Source organism: Chinchilla lanigera, unplaced genomic scaffold (genome assembly GCF_000276665.1).
Source record: "Chinchilla lanigera isolate Chin_1 unplaced genomic scaffold, ChiLan1.0 scaffold00066, whole genome shotgun sequence".
Lineage (NCBI taxonomy): Eukaryota > Metazoa > Chordata > Mammalia > Rodentia > Chinchillidae > Chinchilla > Chinchilla lanigera.
In genome coordinates, this window is record NW_004955467.1 from 9,482,420 (window position 1) to 9,500,926 (window position 18,507).

General features: G+C 54.3%; 3 protein-coding genes across 6 annotated transcripts; all 3 read right to left on the reverse strand.

Annotated features, from left to right (window-relative positions):
• Positions 1-47: 47 nt before the first annotated feature.
• On the reverse strand, positions 48-6,573 carry Fgf11 (fibroblast growth factor 11). 2 transcript variants are annotated; one of them, XM_013522234.1, is made up of 5 exons: positions 5,276-6,573; positions 3,470-3,536; positions 3,172-3,275; positions 2,418-2,616; positions 48-1,901 (listed from the first exon to the last, which is right to left on the reverse strand). In XM_013522234.1, the coding sequence occupies exons 1-5, from the start codon at positions 5,420-5,422 to the stop codon at positions 1,831-1,833; spliced, it is 588 nt and encodes a 195-aa protein (XP_013377688.1). In that variant the 5' UTR covers positions 5,423-6,573; the 3' UTR covers positions 48-1,830. The 2 variants fall into 2 exon arrangements, with proteins under 2 accessions (XP_013377688.1, XP_005399546.1); XM_005399489.2 differs by having other exon boundaries at positions 3,470-3,580; positions 5,230-6,573.
• Positions 6,574-7,447: 874 nt separating this feature from the next.
• On the reverse strand, positions 7,448-10,856 carry Tmem102 (transmembrane protein 102). The gene is made up of 2 exons (XM_005399495.2): positions 8,883-10,856; positions 7,448-8,781 (listed from the first exon to the last, which is right to left on the reverse strand). Exons 1-2 carry the CDS (start codon positions 9,094-9,096, stop codon positions 7,463-7,465), a joined length of 1,533 nt encoding a protein of 510 aa, XP_005399552.1. The 5' UTR covers positions 9,097-10,856; the 3' UTR covers positions 7,448-7,462.
• Positions 10,857-11,288: 432 nt separating this feature from the next.
• Positions 11,289-18,047, reverse strand: LOC102014760 (chromosome unknown open reading frame, human C17orf74). 3 transcript variants are annotated; one of them, XM_013522025.1, is made up of 5 exons: positions 17,834-18,047; positions 17,613-17,670; positions 17,087-17,455; positions 14,795-14,852; positions 11,289-12,126 (listed from the first exon to the last, which is right to left on the reverse strand). In XM_013522025.1, the coding sequence occupies exons 1-5, from the start codon at positions 17,969-17,971 to the stop codon at positions 11,307-11,309; spliced, it is 1,443 nt and encodes a 480-aa protein (XP_013377479.1). In that variant the 5' UTR covers positions 17,972-18,047; the 3' UTR covers positions 11,289-11,306. The 3 variants fall into 3 exon arrangements, with proteins under 3 accessions (XP_013377479.1, XP_005399553.1, XP_005399554.1); XM_005399496.1 differs by lacking the exons at positions 11,289-12,126; positions 14,795-14,852 and having other exon boundaries at positions 16,122-17,455; XM_005399497.1 differs by lacking the exons at positions 11,289-12,126; positions 14,795-14,852; positions 17,613-17,670 and having other exon boundaries at positions 16,122-17,455; positions 17,834-17,926.
• Between the last annotated feature and the right edge of the window lie 460 nt (positions 18,048-18,507).

Genomic DNA, 18,507 nt, shown 5'->3' on the forward strand with positions numbered 1-18,507 from the left:
CCCCAGCAACTGCCTTCCCCCGCCACTCACAGCTGACAGACAAATCCTTCGGTTGTATAAATCGTCTTTAATTGAGAAAGCATGAAGTGGAGAACCAGTCCCCTAGGAGCAGAGCCAGGGAATGAGTGGCGCCTGAGCGGGTTTGTATCGGTGAGGCGGGCATCTACCCCCTTTGTAACAAGCCAGAAGTAAAAGAGCCTGAGGAAAGTTGACCTGCCTTTGAGCACTAGCCTCTCCCTTAGGGCCTCCTCAGCCTATCCTGCCCAGGTCTGCGGGACCCGGGTCTCCTTCCTGGTTCTCTAGTGGTTTTCAGGGCTCTTCCAATCCTACTAGTAGGTCTCACTGCTTTTCAGAATAATCTAGTCTGGCCCTGTTTGGGTACTGAAAACCCAGCTGAGGTTATAAGCTGTAAGATAAAGCAAGTTCTATTCAGTTAGAAGCTCTGGGATTGTATGAGGTCTTGAGCCCAACAGGCCCTCATACTCCTTGGCCTGACCAGTAGGAAGAGGGGAGGGACTTATTGCTGAATTAGGGTATTTGCACTTGGGGAGGGTATTAAGGATGTCCCTCATTTGTCCTTTTATTCTAGTCACACTTGGCAAAAAGACCTCAGCTTTAAAGGGGGCCTGGAAGGAATTCCTGCTGAGGTAGCTAAGTGGTCATGTCCCCTAACCCAGACACAGGTTCAGTCATGCCATGCTCACCCCCTCCCCGAGCTTCCCTATCATGAGCCAGGGATCCAGCCAAAATTCCTCTGTCCTTCTCCAGACTCTCTCTGACAGGACCCCAGCTGGGTTGCAGCAGCTAGAAATTGCATTTAAAAATAAGGTTAGCATTCTATACAGAAGGATAAGATTTTTAGAAAATTACCTAGGAAAAACAAAAGGTAGTTCTTGAGTCAACTAGAACTAATCAGTTCTATGTGAATCAGAGCTAGGTCCTTTCCAGAGCTCATTCTTAATAGGTATCACTACAGAAAATGAAAGTGTGGGTCTAGAACTTACTCTAGAGCAATAATATGGCTATACAGGCCTCAGATCCATCCTAGAGAGAAGAGCTGAGGGTCATGGTCTGTGTCCTAGAGCTGGGATTCAGGAGGAAGTATGGCTCCGTAAAGATCTAGAACCCCATGCTTTAGTATTGAGGGTCTCTGGGATAAGAATGTTAAACCAGTGGTGATCTGAGACTGGTCCCAGTTCAGGCCAGGGCTGACTACTCAACAGGGTTATAAGCCAGCCTCTCTCTACTTAGAAGCCAGGGATTCACCTGGGTCATGGATAGAAGCTTGCTGAATCCAGAACACAGCCTGGCAGCATGCCTGGGGTCCAACAGAGAGCCCTAGTAAAGAAGTGGCCCCTCTGGGTTTTTGGTGTTTCGGAACCTGACAAGACCAAGGCAGAAGGTAGAGCAGGGAAAGAAGGAAACTGGTCCTGAGCTCCAGTGGACCTATAAATCTATGGCTCAGTGGCAATGAAAAGGGGCACAGGGCTCCAGAAAGTGGCTGAGTGGGAGGTAAGAGTGTTTATGCCCTACCTCTGTCAATTTGGGAAACCCTAATGCCACCTCAGGACAAGGCTTTGGAGAACGGTGTTAGTGTGGGAAAAAAGAAGTGATCAGCAGGACCATTTTCAGATATCACCCTCTCTGGCCCAAGGGTCTAAGAGTCCCAGAAGACCTGGAAGTCCCAGCCAGCCCTGAGGCTCCCTCAGGGTAGAGCACCTGGTGACCCAGCTGCTCAGGGCATGTGTGGCAGCAAGGGTAAGAGCAGGGCCAGGAGCAGGGCTGTGGTGGTGGCTGGCTGCAGGGAGCCTCCAGTCCAAGGACTACAGGTCAGGAGGCAGGAGGACTAGAAGGAGAGGTCTCAGGGACACTGTGGAGAGAAGGCTCCCGGTACATGGCCACTGTAAAGGGGAGAGAGAGAGGAGCAGGGAGTTAGGCATAGAAAGACTCAGGCCAAACCAGAGCTCCCTTCCCCTATACTTGCCCCCTGAGAACCCCAACCCAAAGGAGGAGAATCCCCCACACCTCCCAAAGGCCAAAAAGCCTTCCTGTCTTGTTCTGTCATCACAATGTCCTCTTAACACCATAGCCTGGGCTTTATGCTACTGAATGTCCGCATCAAGGTCAATACCCTCCCACATGGCCACCCTTTTCTTTTACTTACTTATTTATTTATTTTTTAATTTTTTTTTTTTTTTTTTTTTTTGTGGTACCGGAGATCGAACTCATGAACTTGCACTTGCCAGGCAGGCGCTTATGCCACTGAGCTATATCCCCAGCCCCAATTTTTTTTTTTTTTTTTTTTTTTTTTTTTGTGGTACCAGGGATTGAACTTACGACCTTGCACTTGCCAAGCAGGCGCTTATGCCTCTGAGCTATATCCCCAGCCCAGCACCTTTTCTTTTGTCCATACCCACCCTCCAGGAGCTTGGGCACAAAGTGGGCAGCTGCCTTGGTCTTCTTGACTCGGTTTCCCTTCATGACCCGGCCCTCCTTGTCCAGGCCTAGGTACCAGGCCCTGCCAGAACGACGCTGGCGGTAAAGAGCAGAGGCATACAGGACGTAGTAATTCTCAAAAACACACTCCTTAAAGCGACACTCGGCTGTGAAATGTGGCTGAGGAGACAAAGATCCGAAAAGGCACAGAGACAGAAAGACATCACTGACAGAAGGGAGCCCTTGAGGAGAACAAGACAGGATGTAATCTGCACTTTGAGGGAAGATGAGGGTAACTTTTGAGTCCATGGAGGAATTGGGAGCAAAAGGAGAACAAGACAGAGCCTGATAAGCCTCTGAGGGTTATGAGCTAGACTTGTGGGGGCCCTAGAATAAGCCCTTTCTCTCCACTCCCAACATCTCACCATCACCTCTCCTGAATGACTGTGGGGAAGTGAACAATGATGAAGTCTGGAGGAGGCAGGATGAGAGGTGGGGACCCTAAAAGGCTGAACATGTTGGACATCCAAAGAGCCCAGGGGTACCTGGGAGGCTGTGCAAGGGATAGGTATTACACACACCCTAGCGGAGGAGCTCTGAGGTGGCCAGTGATGACACACCATCAGCCAAAGCTGGGGGGGGAAGGAGTCCTGGATGCAAAAATGCCTGTAGCTGAGGAAGGTCTTATGCTAGAGATGGCGCCAGTACCCAGGCCACTCAGCCTCATGGTCTCACCGAGCTGTAGAGCAGCCCCTCAGCATTCATGGCCATGTAGTGACCCAGCTTGGCACTCTGGATGGTGACCACACGGAGCCCCACAGGGATCAGGTTGAAGTGGGCTGAGGGAGGACAGAGGAGGCATCACTACACCTAGGAACCTCACCCCCATCTGAGCTCCCTACCCCAGTTCCACTGTTTCCCTTGGGGGCCCAGGAGACAGACCAAAAGCAACAGAACCCAAAGAGGGAATAGGACTCACATCTCCTATCCCCATCTTCCCCCTCCCCACCCAGCAGCTGCCATCCCCTCTCACTGAAGGAGCTGGTGTCCTCTGGGGTGCCCTGGATGCTCCCGTCGGGATTCGCCTGGAGGTAGAAACCCTGGCGGCAGAACAGTTTGGTGACGATGCCTTTGAGCTGAGGCTCTGAAGAGAGAGACATTCATCTTTGAAAATGACATCTCTGTTCCCAGAAACATTCTTGCACTTGGCGGGATCACAGGGAAAGAAAGAGTGGGGGGAAGGAAGTGCGCCCCAGGGCCCCAGCTCTGTTACCCTCGAAACAAGCTCTCTCCCACTTCTCTTTGACTCCTGGCAAAGCTGGGGCTTGGGTTCCTTCTGTTTCCTCTAATCACCAGCTTTTGGTTTAATTTATTGAAATTTATTTAAATGGCTTAATTCCTACTCTACAGCTCAACCAGGAGGGGGGAGGGGAGGGAGGAGTAAGGGGAGACACGCATCAAAAGGCAGCGACAGAGGAAGACACACAGCACTACTGAAGGGCCACCGTGTTTGTGAATACGGGGTGGGGGGAGGCGGCAAGGTGACCACAGGGCAGGGGCTCCCTCTCAGGAGTGGGAGTGGGACTGGGCCTGACGCTGACTCAGCACCTGCTGCTGCGGCTGCCGCGCTTGGCTCGGGCCTCGCTTTGGCCCAGAGCCGGCTAGTCTGACACCGACCCATCTGTTTGTCTGTCTGTCTGTCTTGTCTGTCTGTCTTCTGACTTACGAGGGGCCTAGTTCTCGCTGAGGCTCAACCTCTCCTCTTCGACCAGGTAACCAGCCTGGGATGAGAGGGACATTAAGAAGCTTATCAAGGAAAAGGGGGGAGGGGCCCGCGGAGGTGGAGAGCCAGGCTAAGTCACGTGCAGCCCGGGTCCCACTCAGAGGGTGGGCTGCGGACTGTACCACTGCGGCCGGCCGGTTGTAGGGAAGGAGGGCGCAAGGGGCTACCCCGAGAGGAACTGGGAGCCGGCTGGAGTGGGGCCAGAGGGACTCCCTGACTGTTGTACCTGGACGGGGACCACAAGCTAGCACACAACTCTCCTCCCCTCTGCTTGCTCTCTGCTGACTTCCCTGTCCCCCCTTGTAGGTGGTACGACCTCCAAGTCTGTGCCGGGCTTCAGCCCCGACCTGTGTCTGAGTTCCTGCAGGCACAGGGTCTCCTTAGCCTTTGGGACCCGATTTCGGAGTCGCGCGGAGGTACTGGGCAGGGGTGCCCCGCTCCCTTCTTGAAGATCAGGTCACAGGAGCAGGGCGCACAGAGGGGCTGGCTGGCGAGGTGGCTGCAAGGACACCCGAGGGAGAGCTGGGGAGATTGGCTCGCAGCCAGGCGAGCTGGACCAGGAGGAACCTAGCCAAGTCGTGGAGGAGCGGGAGAACCAGGGCGGGGGCGGGGCGCCCGGAGCTGCAGAAACCCTCGGGGTGACCCAGGCGTCCGGAACCCCCAGGCCCCTCCGCTCAGGATTGAAAGAATCGCGAGAACCGGCACGTAGGCGGAGGACAGTGGGGGTGGGGACTGCCGTGTTGAGGGGGGGCGGGCAGGAGCTGCAGAGCGTTGGACGCCAGAGTTAGCCCCTCAAGCCTTTCCCTTGCCCTCGAAAGCAAGGAGACTTGGTATTATGGACAAACGAGGAGGGAAACTGAGGCACGGTCTGGCAGACTTGTCATTCTGGCCCACCCCTTCCACTTTCGGGGATCCCCAACCCCAGCCAGGCTCCATTCATCAGAGTCCTTGGCCTCAACCTTCCCGGGCAGAGACTTCTGGCCCGGAGACCCCGCCCCAGCCGCACTCACCCAGGCCGCGGTCAGGCCGCGCGGGCCGCCCCCCGCACAGTCGCACCTTGGACAGCAGAATGAGGAGCTGCTTCTGGCAAAGGGACTTGGTGCCGCGGGGACACACGCGCCGCTGCGCCGACACCGGTCGGCTGCCCCCGGGCTCGCGGACCTCCCGCTTCTGCCGGATAAGGCTACTGGCCAGCGCCGCCATGGCGCCCCGGGAGGAGACACCCCCAAACCAGCAGGCGCCTGGAGCGCGCTGGGCTGCTCCAGAGAAGCGCTCTCACCAAGGCATGCTCTTGACGCTCTGGCCCCAACTCATTGCCCCACCCACAGGACCTGAGGATAAGTCTCAGACTCCCCCAGGTACCCCCAAAAGCTGCCAGCCCTCACCCTTGAGCCCTATACTAGCTGCACCGGATCCCGCAGCCTCTGTACTCCTCAGCTGACCTCACCCTCCAATTTTGTCCCCTACTGAAAACTCCCCCCTTCCTTCCTCTCCTGTGTCTCTGTCCCCACTTCCACTATCCCAAAGCCGAGACCTCCAAAATTTCTAGGATGTGGTCCTAATATCCCCGGGCATCTTTCCACCCTATTTTGGGGCCCACAGTCCTGAGAAATGCACTCTTGTCATCTAAAAGGTGTGGGTCCTCAGCTTTGGGGATATTAGTTCACCCCACTCTTGGGGCTACTGTTCAATGTCAAGGAGGAATCTAACCCTTGGTACTTTTTCCTTTGCTACCTTCTAAATGAAGGGGATCTCCCACTTTTCACTGAAATCCCCGCTAAAATGTCTGGTTGTCTAGGTTCAGTGAGAAGAGGTTCCCAGATCCTCTAACTGGAGGCTTTTTTTGACTGTCACCCTCATTTCTAGGAGCATAGTGTTCCAGCTGCTGAGACCCTTTCCTCACCTGTCACCCTCCACTCTTTTTGAAGTCACCTCCAAATCCACTCCTTCTAGTGTATACACCAGGTGGTTGTCTGGAGGACCCTCTGTCACCTCAAAATAAAGAGCATTGGTTTTTGGTTTGGGTTTTTTTTTCTTTTCCTCGTTGCCCCTTAAATTTCCTCAGGGACAGCCGTGCTCTTTATATCTCAGCACTCCAATCTAACTAGCCCCCCACAAGAGGAGTGCACCCACGTTGTCACCAGTCCCCAAATGTGAACAGGCTCCCAACAAGTCAGTGCTTCCTAGCTTCCTGCGACAGGGCTTCCTAATCCTCCCCGGAGAATGCCTATAGCACCCCCTTTTCCTTTCCCCGACGCCCCTCAACCTGTCCCGTCCTGTTGATCCGGGCGAAGGGTGGCGCTGGCTCTGGCTCCAGGATCCTCCCTCCCTGATCCCCGCAAGCGGAGCTTCCCTCGGCACCCGGCTAGGCGTCCCGGACCCCCACGAAGGAATGAGGGTCTCTGCAGAGCGCCCGGGTCCCGAAGTCTGAGCACTGGGCCTGGCGGCTGGATTAGGCAGAGCGGCGGCGGCAGCGGCAGCGGCGGCGGCTGTGGGAAGCTGAGGCGGCAGCGGCGGCCGCGGCAGCGGCAGCTCACCCTCCTCGGAGAGCCGGGGGCGGGGCAGGGGGCGGAGACGCTGGAAAAGGGGGGAGTTAGGCTGGGCAGGCGGAACCCTGGGGTTCCTTACAGGCAGGCAGTGGTGACTGTCTCAGAGGCAGGCGGAATGGAGGACGGGCCACACGTCTCAGAGTTAAGAGGAGAGACAAGGAAGCCTGGATGGGAGAGAGTTTGGACTTCAGATGGAATGGCGGATGGCGGGAGAAAGCAGAGGGTGGCTGGGAGGAAGGAAGGACAGAACTGGATGAGCAAAGTGGGCAGAACTGGAGAGATGGGGGTGGCTGGGGGGTGGTAAGATCCAGCCTGAGACGAAATGCGGCCTCCTTAATATCTCTGCTTTTATGTGACAAATTGATCAGTCTCTAGTTTCCATACCTCCCTCCTCTGCACATTTAGTCAGCAAATATACTCCTCCCATCTCTACTGGCTCCTAAGAAAAAGGCCGAAAGAACTGGGGAGAGGCAGTTGCCTGAGGCTGCACCAGGGCCGGAGGGGTGCTGTCCAGAGTTGGAGAAAGAGACCACCTACGCCAGGGATGGGGCCGAGGAGCGAGAGCACATGCCCGGAGGCCTGCAAGAAGACTTTGGGTCCGGGCACGCAGTCTATCGCCTGTGCAAGGGACCAGCACTCCTCTCCAGGGCTGCGCACGCCAAGAGAAACACTTTCCAAGCGGGTAGTGGAGTCTTTAATGGGCCCCACCCCCCACCCCTGCCAAGCCACCCCCCTTGCGGGCAACCTTGGCTTCCTCCACCGCTGCACGCAGGGCCCGGGCAGGGTCCCCGCGGAGCTGGACCAACGCTCCCAGGAGGGTAGCGGAACCTTCCCCCGCACGGAGCTTTCGGCCACTCAGAAAATAGTGAGGCAATGTCCCAGCTTCGAGCACGCGGCTCAGCTCATCCAGCAGCCCGAGGCAGCAGGCGCCCGCATTTTCTGGCCGCGCCAGGTAGAGCGCTGGCAGCCGCTCGCAAGCCCAGTACAGCAGCGTTCGCAGAAGGTAGGGCGCCGCGGTCTGCGTCCCGGCCACCAGCGGGCGCAGTAGCGCCTGGGCAGCCGCGTGCGCCTGCAGTAGCGGCGCCGGTACGCGTGTCTTGAGCGCTAGCTCCTGGCGGGCGAAGCAGAGCTGCCAGCCTGAGGCGTCCTGCCGCTTGGTGCCGCCGCCTGGTACCAGGTAGAAGGAAGCTGACTCGGAGGCCAGAGGCCCCGCCCATGAGTGGCTCCGAGCTCCCTCTGGCCAGCCTGCCACGGACACCACTGGGACCAAGTCGAAGAGCAGCAGGCGCCGCGGGGGCTCTGGCGTTGCTAGGAGAATCGTGGTGAAGCCCGCGTGGCGTGCTGCATGCACGAGGCGCGGAGCCCCCGGGACAGGGATGAGGGACTCGGCAACTGTGGCCACAGTAGCAAAGAACCAGGCCGCCACCTGAGCGGGACACAACGTGGGCCACGCCTCCCGAACCTCCGACATCTGTGGAACTAGACCTTCTGGACCTTCGACGGTTGACTGAGTGATGTCAGTACTCAGTTCTTGCAATGGTTCGGAAGAGCCAAGGTGGGTGACGTCATGCTGAGACGAGTCCGGCCCTGAAAGGTCACTAGGCGATTTTTCCAAAACTAGATGCGGATCTGACTCAGTGATGTGACTGCGCGGCTGGACCACCAAGCTGTCCTTGGGGCTTCCTTCGTTCTCTGCTTGGTGAATCAAATCACGTCCTGGGACTGGGGGTCCCAGGCAATCTTGCCACGCTTCCCGTACGGAGGTTCCGAGAACCAGCTCTGGGAGGCGGAGCCATGCGTAACAGGATTCTAGGTCCAGTTGCAGCTCTGACCCAGTGCTGTCCAGCGAAAATACCGGGACTAGAAGAGTGAAGCCAGCGTCGTAATGAGGTCCGCGGGCGTAGGGACCCAAGGGTGCATGCCCCAGATCCAGGGAGCCCTCGCGAACCCCACCACGAAGTAGCAAAAGCTCTGCCTGAGGAGGAAAACGCGGGTCTTGGCGGTGAACTAGACCTAAGGAAAAAAGAAGGATCGTGAGGGTATTGTCCAAAGTGGGAGCAGGGAATGACTACACTGAGGACTGCGAGTTCCTACGGGAAGGAAGGGTTACTTACCAAGCAACGAGAAGACGAAGTCCTTTGCCCGGAGGAGGTCTGCTCCTGGCTGCGGCCCGTCATTCCAGCTTTCTTGCACCCCGAGCTCCTGAATCAGCTGGGTCAGTTCCTGCAGCTGCGCCCCAGAGCAGAAGTCCAGGTCCGTGAGCGGCCGGGCTGGGGCCGGCGGAGGGGGGCCCCACCAAGAGGCACTCCCCCAGACGGTAGAAGCCATGCTACCCTATAGTGTTTGGCTAGGCAAAACACACAAGAGAGGTAGCCCGGACAGGCTTCTTTTGCTGTCAAAGTCCCTTCAGTTCTTCCCTCCTTCCGTGGCCAGTCGAGCCCCACAAATAGGTCTGCAGATTCTAGATGTAGTCTTCAGAATGAACACAGTACCTCCCTTGTCCTTGCCCTTTTCTCATATGCGGGTCTCCGCCCCGTGAACCGGTTCACCTGACTTAGCAGGTAAAAAGTAGCTGTTGGGCCCCTCCTACGGAATGCAGTAGTCGGTCGCTGCCCCTGCCTACCTCTCCTTACCTCTTTTTCAGAGGTTTATTGTTCAGTGGCTTCCCCCTTAGGAATAACTACAAAGGTCGGGAAGAGAAAGGACAGAGAAATTCAACAGGCAACTTCCTCCTGATGCCCATATGCCCACGCCTCTCAATTTTGACCACACCCTTTTCTGGAGGCTGTTAGAGGTGGTTCCAGGAATGTCCCGCCTCCAGTGAGAGTTCTGACTCCTCTTTCACTCAGCTGAGATCCCGCGCTAACCTGGGAGTTGTAGTTCGTTTTCCGGGCTACTCTTACAGCCTCGCCCCCACATCCTTTCCTGTTCCGCTGTAGTGCCTGATGGAAGTTGTAGTTTCTATAGCGGTATATTATTTAATGTCTTGTCAATCCTTCAGAAACATTCCTCGGAATTGGAGTAAAGGGGTAATTGGATGGATCTGCACAACAAACCACAATGGACACACCCTAGGGCCTGAGGAGGAGGAGAAATAGGGGCCCTGCATCCCACGTGTGAGTAGAGGAGCCCTGGTTACTTAGATGGAAGAGCATTATTTCATGAAATTATGAGTTTCTTTCATTTTGGGGATGGGGAGACGGTAGCTTAGAAAAGTGTGCACTTGTCCAAGAGCTGAATCTTGCAGGTGTTGGAAAGGGGCTTCCTGGCTGGTTGGAGGGTTCTTCTTGGAATTAGTGGTGGTAATGTTAAGACAAGAACATACAGATGGTGATCCAGGAATGGACATCTGACTCATGGAAGAGATAGACATAATAGCGACATCCACCTCAGACATGCAAGAATTATGGCAGGATAAACACTTTGGAATTTTACAGCTGTATGTACACTAGTGTAGAGTTATCAGGACTACAAATCAAGTCCAGAGGAAACTCCCAGCTAGGCTAGGGCAATGGAAAATAATCAAGGCAGGAAACTGCTTTCAGTAACCAATGTTACTAGAGACCAGAATAAGGGCAGAACACAGCTTGATCATAGGCAGGGATATTGGGACAGAAGGAAAGGAAACTAACAGCAGGCTCACAGATTAGACCAATACTTTGCAGAGCCAGGACTTCTCACATTCCTTCTGCACACAGTTTGTCTTCAGAGTAGGATAGGCCTAAATTCGTAGGCAAGAGAACTAAGCAAAGACATTATGAAAAATTAGAAGCCTGTAAAAGAGCAAACTCCTGAAACTGGAGCTCAACTTGGGAAGTCTGTACCTCAAAGGTCACTGGCAAACATAGCCCTTTTCCCTCAGCCACCAGGACTAGGGAACGGACAGCACCAAAACCAGCCCAGAACTAGAGAATGTAGGTTTCTATACACCCAGCTGTGACCCAGCAGGCCAGATCTGGATAACTGAAAACTGAGTTCTCAGAATTTGGGGTAACCAGGCCCAGATATCCCTGTATTTCACCCCCTCCCTAGAAAGTAGCCTAAAAATTTGAGTTTGATTCCTGGTATGAAATAAAATAAAATAGCCAAAAAATAAATAACATACTTTGGGTATTGTGGATATTTTGAAAATATTGGGGATGGATGACAAGGGGAAGGAAGGTTTTTTAAACTCTAAAGTATTGTTATGCAACAGGATAATTTTCTGCGACGATGGAAATATGCTGAATCTGTGCTGTCGAATAGAGCAGCCACTACCCACATGTGGCTTTTAAGCCCTTGAAAAGTAAATAATGAGACTGAGGAACACAATTTAAAATTTTAATTGCCATTTTGATAGCCACATTTGTTTAGTGGGCTACTGTATTGTAAATGTAGGTCTAGGTCCTGGAGAATACTGGCTTTGACTATAAATCTGGGGAAGAGTGACAGGGACATGATAGTTCTAGTCCTCATCAGACTTTGTTGGTGGTCACCATGAGGGATGGGTCTGGGATGAATGTCCGCGAAAAACCACAGAATATTTCTCTTTCTCTTTATTACTGATGCACGTGTGTCCCCTGTTTGTCTAAGGTTCTCATAACATTCTGATATCCCCACTCCTTGATGTTCTCCCTTGAGTTGCTGGGTGCCTCTCGGCGTAGGTGCCACGGAGACAGAGCTTCACATTTGTCTCTGCCCACTGCTAACTGTCTCTGTCGAGCATCAAAGACCACATGCCCTGTCCGGATACCTGGTCCAGGGCAGTGGGGCCTCCAGTTGACTTTGGGAGGCATAGACATCTGGCGATAGCTCTGGCAGGCTGATGGAACTGTATCCACAGGGTGGTATACCCAGTCTTGGGTGCCTGCTTGTCGGGAGGATGGCTGCAGCTCAATTAGTACAGGTACCTCTGAGAAGGTTTGCAGGTCTGTGGAGATCACATGGGACTTGGTAGGGGAGGAGTTTTGGTTGATTGGGTCAGAAGCCCAGGATACATGATGCTCGGCACTCTCCTTCTGAAGAGCTGCCTCACTTTTCAATGAATTCACCAGGCACGGTGTTGGCTGTGGGGTCAGATTCTGACCCAAGACTTGGACAGAGTCAGTATCTGTAGCAAGACTTGGATTATCACGAAGGCCAGGATCTGGGATAGGACATGCAACTTTGTGAAGGCCAGATTTCTGGGGAAGGCCTGGAACCTTGGGGAGGCCAGAGTTTTGGCCAACTGCTGGATCTTTATGAGAGCCAGGATCTTGATTAATTGCTGGGAACTTGTGGTTAGAATCTTGGCCATGTTCTGTGCTCTTGCAAACTCCAACATCTTGGATTAGATTGGATCTGTTTTCGACTTCAGTGGCTTGGGGAAGGGCTGTACTCCTGTGACAATCAGAATTTTGGGTAAAACCTGGGACTCTATTGACTCTGGAATTCTGGGTAGGGCCTATTTTCTTATAGTCTCCTGAGTCTTGGGTGAGGCCTGAAACTTTATGGAGGCCAGAGGTTTGGACAAGTTCTGGGTGTCTGTGGGTTCCAGATTTCTGGGTAAGTCCTGAACTTTTGTTGACTTCAGTGTCTTGGGCCGGACATGGTGGATTCTTTTGTGTTCTAGAATCTTGCTTAAGGCCTAGGCTCACATGGGCTCCAATATCTTTGTTGTTGCCTGCGCCCTTGTTACCTCCAGAATCTTCAGAAGGACCTGGCCTCTTTTGAAGATCAGTTACTTGGGAGAGGTCTTGACTCTTGTTGACTCCAGTATCTTGGTTTAGTTCAACATTCCTACTGACTCCAGAGTCTTGTATAAAGTCTGAACTTTTCTGAGGGTCAGAAGTTTGGGTAAGTGGTATGTTCTTCTGGAGTCCAGAGGGTTGGGTAAGACATGGGATCCTAAGGACACCAGTATCTTGAGTAGGACCTGGAGTCTTTTGGGAACCAGAATCTTGAGTAGTGCTTGGATTCTTTTGAGGACCAGTATCTTGGGAAGGGCTCAGGTTTTTGCAGTGATCAGGGTCTTGAGTAAGGCCTGGGGACTTGGAGAGGACTGGATCTTGTGTAGGGGTTATGTTCTTGTTGAAGCCTGGATGTTGGGTAAGGCCTGGCTTCTTGGGAACTCTGGAGTCATTTGAAAGGCATGGAGTCTTTTGGAGGCCAGGGTCTTGGGTAAGGCCTTGATTCTCATGAAGTTCAGGGTATTGGGGTTGGATCAAGGGTTGGGAAATGGTCGAGAACTGGGAAGGGATAGGTAACTGGGAAGAGGGGACAGTCTGAGGAGATTTGAAGGTTGGAAGAAAGGTGGGGGTTTGTTCTGAGTTGGAGGGCTTCTGGTGGTTGGTGGACTGAGTTAGGACAAAGGCTTTGGGAGAAATGAGTGGCAGAGAAATAGTGCATGGTGGAATAAATGTGGGCAGTGAGCTCTGGGCAGTGGTTGGAGAGGGAGGGCAATGATTAAGAGCAGCAGCATCCTGGGTATAGATCAGGAATTTAGGATACACTAGGGCCTTAGAATTTGTGTTTTTCTTCTCAAAATTGCAAGGGTGGAAGCTATAGTAAGGGAAGGTCTTAGTCTGAGAGCACTTGTCTTTGGCATCATCTGAAATCTTGCATTCCGTATTCCCCATCTCTAGGTAGCGCAGTATAGATCCTACAGGAGGCTCAGCACTGTTCCCAGTATTTTGCTTTGACGTCTGCTCAGATGTAGCAGAACTCACCAGGCCCTGCCTCTCTTGGGGCCCGGAGAGGGTACCCAAGTCCTTTCTGGAATACACAGAGTTCTGGGCATTGCACTTATGCAAGACGTTCTGTTTTACCCTGCGGGCATCGTAGACCACATGGCCAGTGGAGTGGCTAGGGCCAAAGGCAGATAGAGTAAAAGGAATAGGAGTTAAGAGAGGGGCAGGGGTGGTGGCAGGGGCAGCCCCTGTTGGAGTGGAAGTCAAGGGACACACTGGGACAGGGGCTTGAATAGGGGATATGGCAGGAGCGGCTGGGGCAAGAGAGGGGGCAGGAGCTGAGGTAGGGGGTGGGGCAGGAACTGAAGTATGAGCACAGGAATGGGTTAGACGAGAACTGCCTAGAGTACGTGCTGAAGCTTGGGCTGATGTGTGATCAGGGATGTGGCCCTGGGCGTGGGTCCAGGCCTGGGTTGAGGTATGAACTGGGTCATGGCCCTTGGAGTGGGCTGAGGTATAAGCAGGGATCTGGCCTGGGGGGCAGGCTGGGGTGTGGGCTGAAGTGTTCTCAGAACTGTGGCACTGGGATTGCTTAGGTGTGTGGGCTGGGGCCTGGGCTGGAGTAGGGTCTGAGATACAGATTGGGACAGGAGCTAGCCCCTGGGCTGGGGTGTGAGCTTGGCTGTGAGCCAAGGTAGGGGCTGAGCTAGGGGCTGGAGCATGAGTAGGGCTAGTGGGTGGAGCAGGGAGTGAGACAGGGGTTGGTATAGGGTTTGGGGTAGGAGGTGGGGGAGGGGGTGGGAGACAGGCTGTTGAGGTATGGGCTGAGGAGTGGGTCTTGGCCTTGGGAGGAGCGTGAGAGGAGTCATGGTGTGGGGTCTTAGTCTTGCTCTCTTGGGGAATAGAGAGTGGAACCATGTTCATCTTGTTCATTTTCGAGACCTGGGACAGATGCTCTCTCCTGTAGAGCAAGGAGTCCTCGGCCTTCAAGGCTGTGACCTGAGGGGCTTCCCCAGCTCCCTTCTTCCCCAATCTCCCTGGAGCCTCTGAGGAAGCCCTAGCTTGTCTACATTGAGGTGGCATCCGGAAGCACCTAGAAGCCTTTTCATCATTTGGGTCTGGTATCCAGGAATCGTGGTGGTTAGCATGCCTGGGCAGGAAGCTGGGGTGACGATGGAAGCGGGAAGAGACTCTTGAGCACAGATTCTTGGGCTCTGCAGTACAGCGAATGCACACAGGCCTGGTGCCTAGAGCACTGGGCTCCTTGTCTGCAGGGAGAGGAGTAATGGGAGAAGGCTTGGGTGCCTGATAGTAGGGATAAGGAGAAAAGAAAGGAGATGAGCCCATAACCCTGGGACCCCTTGCCAGGGCCCACTCACCTTCGGGGAAAAAGTGATGGATAAGAATCCTCAAGGAGCCTTTCAGATGCCTCCAGAGCTGAAGGAAGCAGGGGAGGAGAGAGTCCCGAAGTAGAGTGAGTTCTGATTGCAACCACATCCCAGCAGCCCTCCCACTTCAGCCCCTTCAGGACCCCCAGTACCCCCCAATCCTGCTGCTCACTCCCTGCCCTGACCAGAGTCACCACATTGAGTCCCACGTTGAGCAAGATGAAGCTGCCCAGAATCAGAAGAATTGAGTCTCCTAAGTCCTGGCACTTCCTCGGGTTGGTGCCAGAGCACACATACATGGGCTCCATAGTAGGCTTGCTCACCCATGGCCTGGGGTCTCAGGAGTATCTGGGGCCCCTTAGCCCCCACATACTCACTAGGAGACAGACTCCTCTGGCGGGGGAGGGGAAAACTGAGTCATAATGGGACAGGTGGTTGGGATCACAGTGAGGGAGATGGAGGAAGAGGAGGGCCCAGAATAGAGTTCTGTGGTAACCAAGTCTGAGTAACCTGAGCCTGGAGGCCAGCACACCTCCCTGCGTCCCCGGTCATTCCCTCATTGTGCTGATTCACTCAGCTCATCAAACACACCTTCTTCCTGCAGCTTCAGTTGAGAATACTGAGCCCTTCACCCCTAAGAATGGGAAGACCTTGGGCCTTAGCCTCACAGCCCTGGGTGGAATCTAGAGCCTGGCTGACTTCCTGACTCACACTGGGCCACAGGTCTTGATCTGCCTAGAAACAGAAACCCCAGATCTCGACTCTGTCTTCAGTTTCTCTCTCTCTCTTTCTCCCCTCTCTCTCTCTCTCTTTTTTGGTACTGGGAATTGAACTCAGGACCTTGCGCTTGCCAGGCAGGCACCTGTGCCGCTGAGCTATATCCCCGGCTCTCTTTCTCTCTCTCTCTTTTTTGTTTGTTTTTTGAGACGAGGTCTTGCTATACAGTTCAGGCTGGCCTTGAACTCACTATGTAGCCCAGAGGTTGGCCTTGAACTCATGGCAATCCTCCTGCCTCAGCCTCCCAAGTGCTGTCCTCAGTTTTTTGAGCAGGGCTGAGCTTCTGAGCTCCGCTGGGAACAGGGAGCAGAGAGATAGAATGGGTGCTCAGAACAGAGACCTGTGGTTTGGGATGTGCAGCCTTTAGTGTATGATGGTACAGGACCAGGAGGGGTTTGCTGGCAGGGGCATTGCCAGTGAGCCAAGGGAAGCCTCACACCAAGAAGGGGACACTGACATCTCATTTCAGGAACTCAAGGGCAGGACTCCAAGCTTGCAGAATGCATGGGGGGATGCTTCCATACCAAAGACCACCACAGTGTTTCCTGGCCTCCATTTTTTATTCCTCTCTCCATACACTGTCCTACCACCCACTTTCACCTGCTAGTCAGTTAAATTTCCCAGTCCTGTTCCGGTGTAGAGAAGGCCTGGAGGTTGAGGTGGAAGGTAGTGGCAGTGAGCTGGCTCGTATTCTGCTCTCCTGTACCTGCCGCTTCAGCTCCAGGCTGTCATACACCTGGGAGCTGGCATTACCCCCTGGATTCCGTCTGAGTGGGACAAATGTGGTTGAGGGTGGGGTGGGATCAACAGCCTGGCTAACTTCAGGCAGGAGCTGGGAGGAGGGAGGAGGCAAGGCTGAACTGGCAGCTGGGGCTCGTTGGTAGGAGGCTTCGCCCAACATCGTGAGGGAGGTGGAGGTGGTCAGAGGTTGCCGAGCCGGCAAAGCCTCAGCCCAGTCAGCTGCCCGGTACCGTATCTCATGGGCATCCCGGGAGCTGAAACCTAAGTGTCCCGTAGATGGATGCGGGCTGTGGTTGGGCTGGGTGTGAGTGTGGCCAAGGAGGCTCCGTCCCTGGAACTGTGGGGAGCAGTGCTCCTGGTAGGCCTGGGCCTCTGGCCAGGGGTTTCGGGACATCAAGGAAGGTGGGGGCTCAGAGCTCTCCATACCACGCTGCCGCTGATCCCAGGTGTCACATAGTACATGGCCCCTTGAAGAGTAAGGGCTCTGCCTCCCAGGGACCCAGGAAGAGTTATGGGGAAGCCGACGGGTAGGTAGTGGAGAAGTGGTGCACTGCTTGGCCTCCACATTGCCGCAAGCTCGGGATTGTGAGCCTTGGGGCCCATAGGACTGCAGCCTCAGCTCTGACTTGGCCTCTACACGCTTGGGCAAGCGGCGCAGCTCAGGTGACAAGTAGAGAGAAGGTGGTGGCAAGCTAGCCAAAATTCCACCCTGGCGGCCCCACAGCCCCACAATGGAGGGCACATTCTTTTGCCGATAGAGCCCACCTTTGCCCCGATGACGTGGGTACTTGAGAATTGGGGAAGACAGATCTTCTAAGTCTTCTGGGTAGGAGTCCCGGTCTTCCAGGTCAAAAAAGGGCACTGGTCGTGGCTGTGATGTCTTGTAGCCGTAAGCTTGGTTATGAAAGATTCGGCAGCTCTTGGGGAACTGTTTGTGGTTCTGTGGCTTTTGCTGTTGGTAGCGGCGGCAGCGGCGGCAGCTGTGGCAATTGAGAAGACCGTGGCAGGAGGAAGAGTAGTAGCGTGTGGGCCGGGCCATCTTTACTTGTACAGGGTCCAGGGTGCAGTGGATGTGGATATCCTGGGTCTTGGCTGGAGGCTCTTTGGGGGAACATTCACTAGCCTGGACTTCATCTGGGGGAGTAAGTGTCCATGAGGTCAGAGTCATCGCTGGGAGAGTTCAGGTTGGGAATGCTGGACTAGGTTTCTAGGACCGCAGTGGTGGGGGTGGTGATGGGGATACAGGGAGTGGTGATGGACCTGGACCCTATATTCTAGCTGCCGTACTTACTTTTCTGGTTAATCCAATAGATCATCTTGTCTAAGGCATTCTGGAGCCCATTCCACATCTGGGGGTGGTGGGAGGGATGGGAGTGAAGGCAAGGCTCCCACCCCAAATACCACCCGCCCTGCCCCAGTCAAGACCGTTCCTTCAGGTGGAAATACCAGTTGCATCCAGCTCCCCCTCTCAACCCCTTTCACCCGTAAGGGTGGTTTACACCCCTCACTGACCACGGTTGCCATGTTGATGCTAATGTTGACAAGAATGATGAGGCCCAGCAGCAAGAACAGGATGTCCTCTGCATCCTGGGGGCTTTCTTGGTATTGATTGCCGCACCCGAAGATGTCATGCCAGAGCTGGTTTTCCATGGGGGGGGGTCCTAGGCCCGCCTGGGCCCCCCCACAGCCCACCCCCCACTGCACTCATGCCAGTACCTGGAGACACCTACCAAGTGGGCAGGGAGAAAGGTCATAATGAGGCAAGTTAGAGAGAGTCACAATATAGAGGTAACACAGCGCTCTTACCTACTTGCCCTTTACATAGCCATCTCTAAACCAGTTCCCAGGTATCCCAGAGTTTAGTCTCCTCCTGTCTGTGAGGCTTGCTTAACCCCACACCTGGCTCCTGATCTGGAAAGGTGGCAGATTTAGTCATGAGATGGTCTTTGAAAATGTGAATCATGCATAAAGGATTTCCTCCATTTCGTTGCGCTTTCTCTCCCCGCAACCTCTCTCCTACTGAAAATTGAACCCGGGGCTTTCACACTGAGCTACATCCCCAGACTCCCTCCCCCAACACATACACACACACACACACACTCAGCTTTGGTATTTTGAGACAGGATCTCACTATGTAGAACAGGCTGCCCTTGATCTCATAGCAAGTGTCCTACCTCAGCTTCCTG

Coding starts and splice junctions, on each gene's coding strand:
- Fgf11 (XM_005399489.2), bottom strand. CDS start 5,422: ATGGCGGCGCTGGCCAGTAGCCTTATCCGGCAGAAGCGGGAGGTCCGC. Junction 2,617..3,171: donor AGGGGCTGCTCTACAGCTCG/GTGAGACCATGA, acceptor TTGTCTCCTCAG/CCACATTTCACAGCCGAGTG. Junction 1,902..2,417: donor TGTGCCCAAGCTCCTGGAGG/GTGGGTATGGAC, acceptor TCCCCTTTACAG/TGGCCATGTACCGGGAGCCT.
- Tmem102 (XM_005399495.2), bottom strand. CDS start 9,096: ATGGCTTCTACCGTCTGGGGGAGTGCCTCTTGGTGGGGCCCCCCTCCG. Junction 8,782..8,882: donor CTTCGTCTTCTCGTTGCTTG/GTAAGTAACCCT, acceptor TTTTTTCCTTAG/GTCTAGTTCACCGCCAAGAC.
- LOC102014760 (XM_005399496.1), bottom strand. CDS start 17,971: ATGGAAAACCAGCTCTGGCATGACATCTTCGGGTGCGGCAATCAATAC. Junction 17,671..17,833: donor GCATCAACATGGCAACCGTG/GTCAGTGAGGGG, acceptor CACCACCCCCAG/ATGTGGAATGGGCTCCAGAA. Junction 17,456..17,612: donor CTATTGGATTAACCAGAAAA/GTAAGTACGGCA, acceptor TTACTCCCCCAG/ATGAAGTCCAGGCTAGTGAA.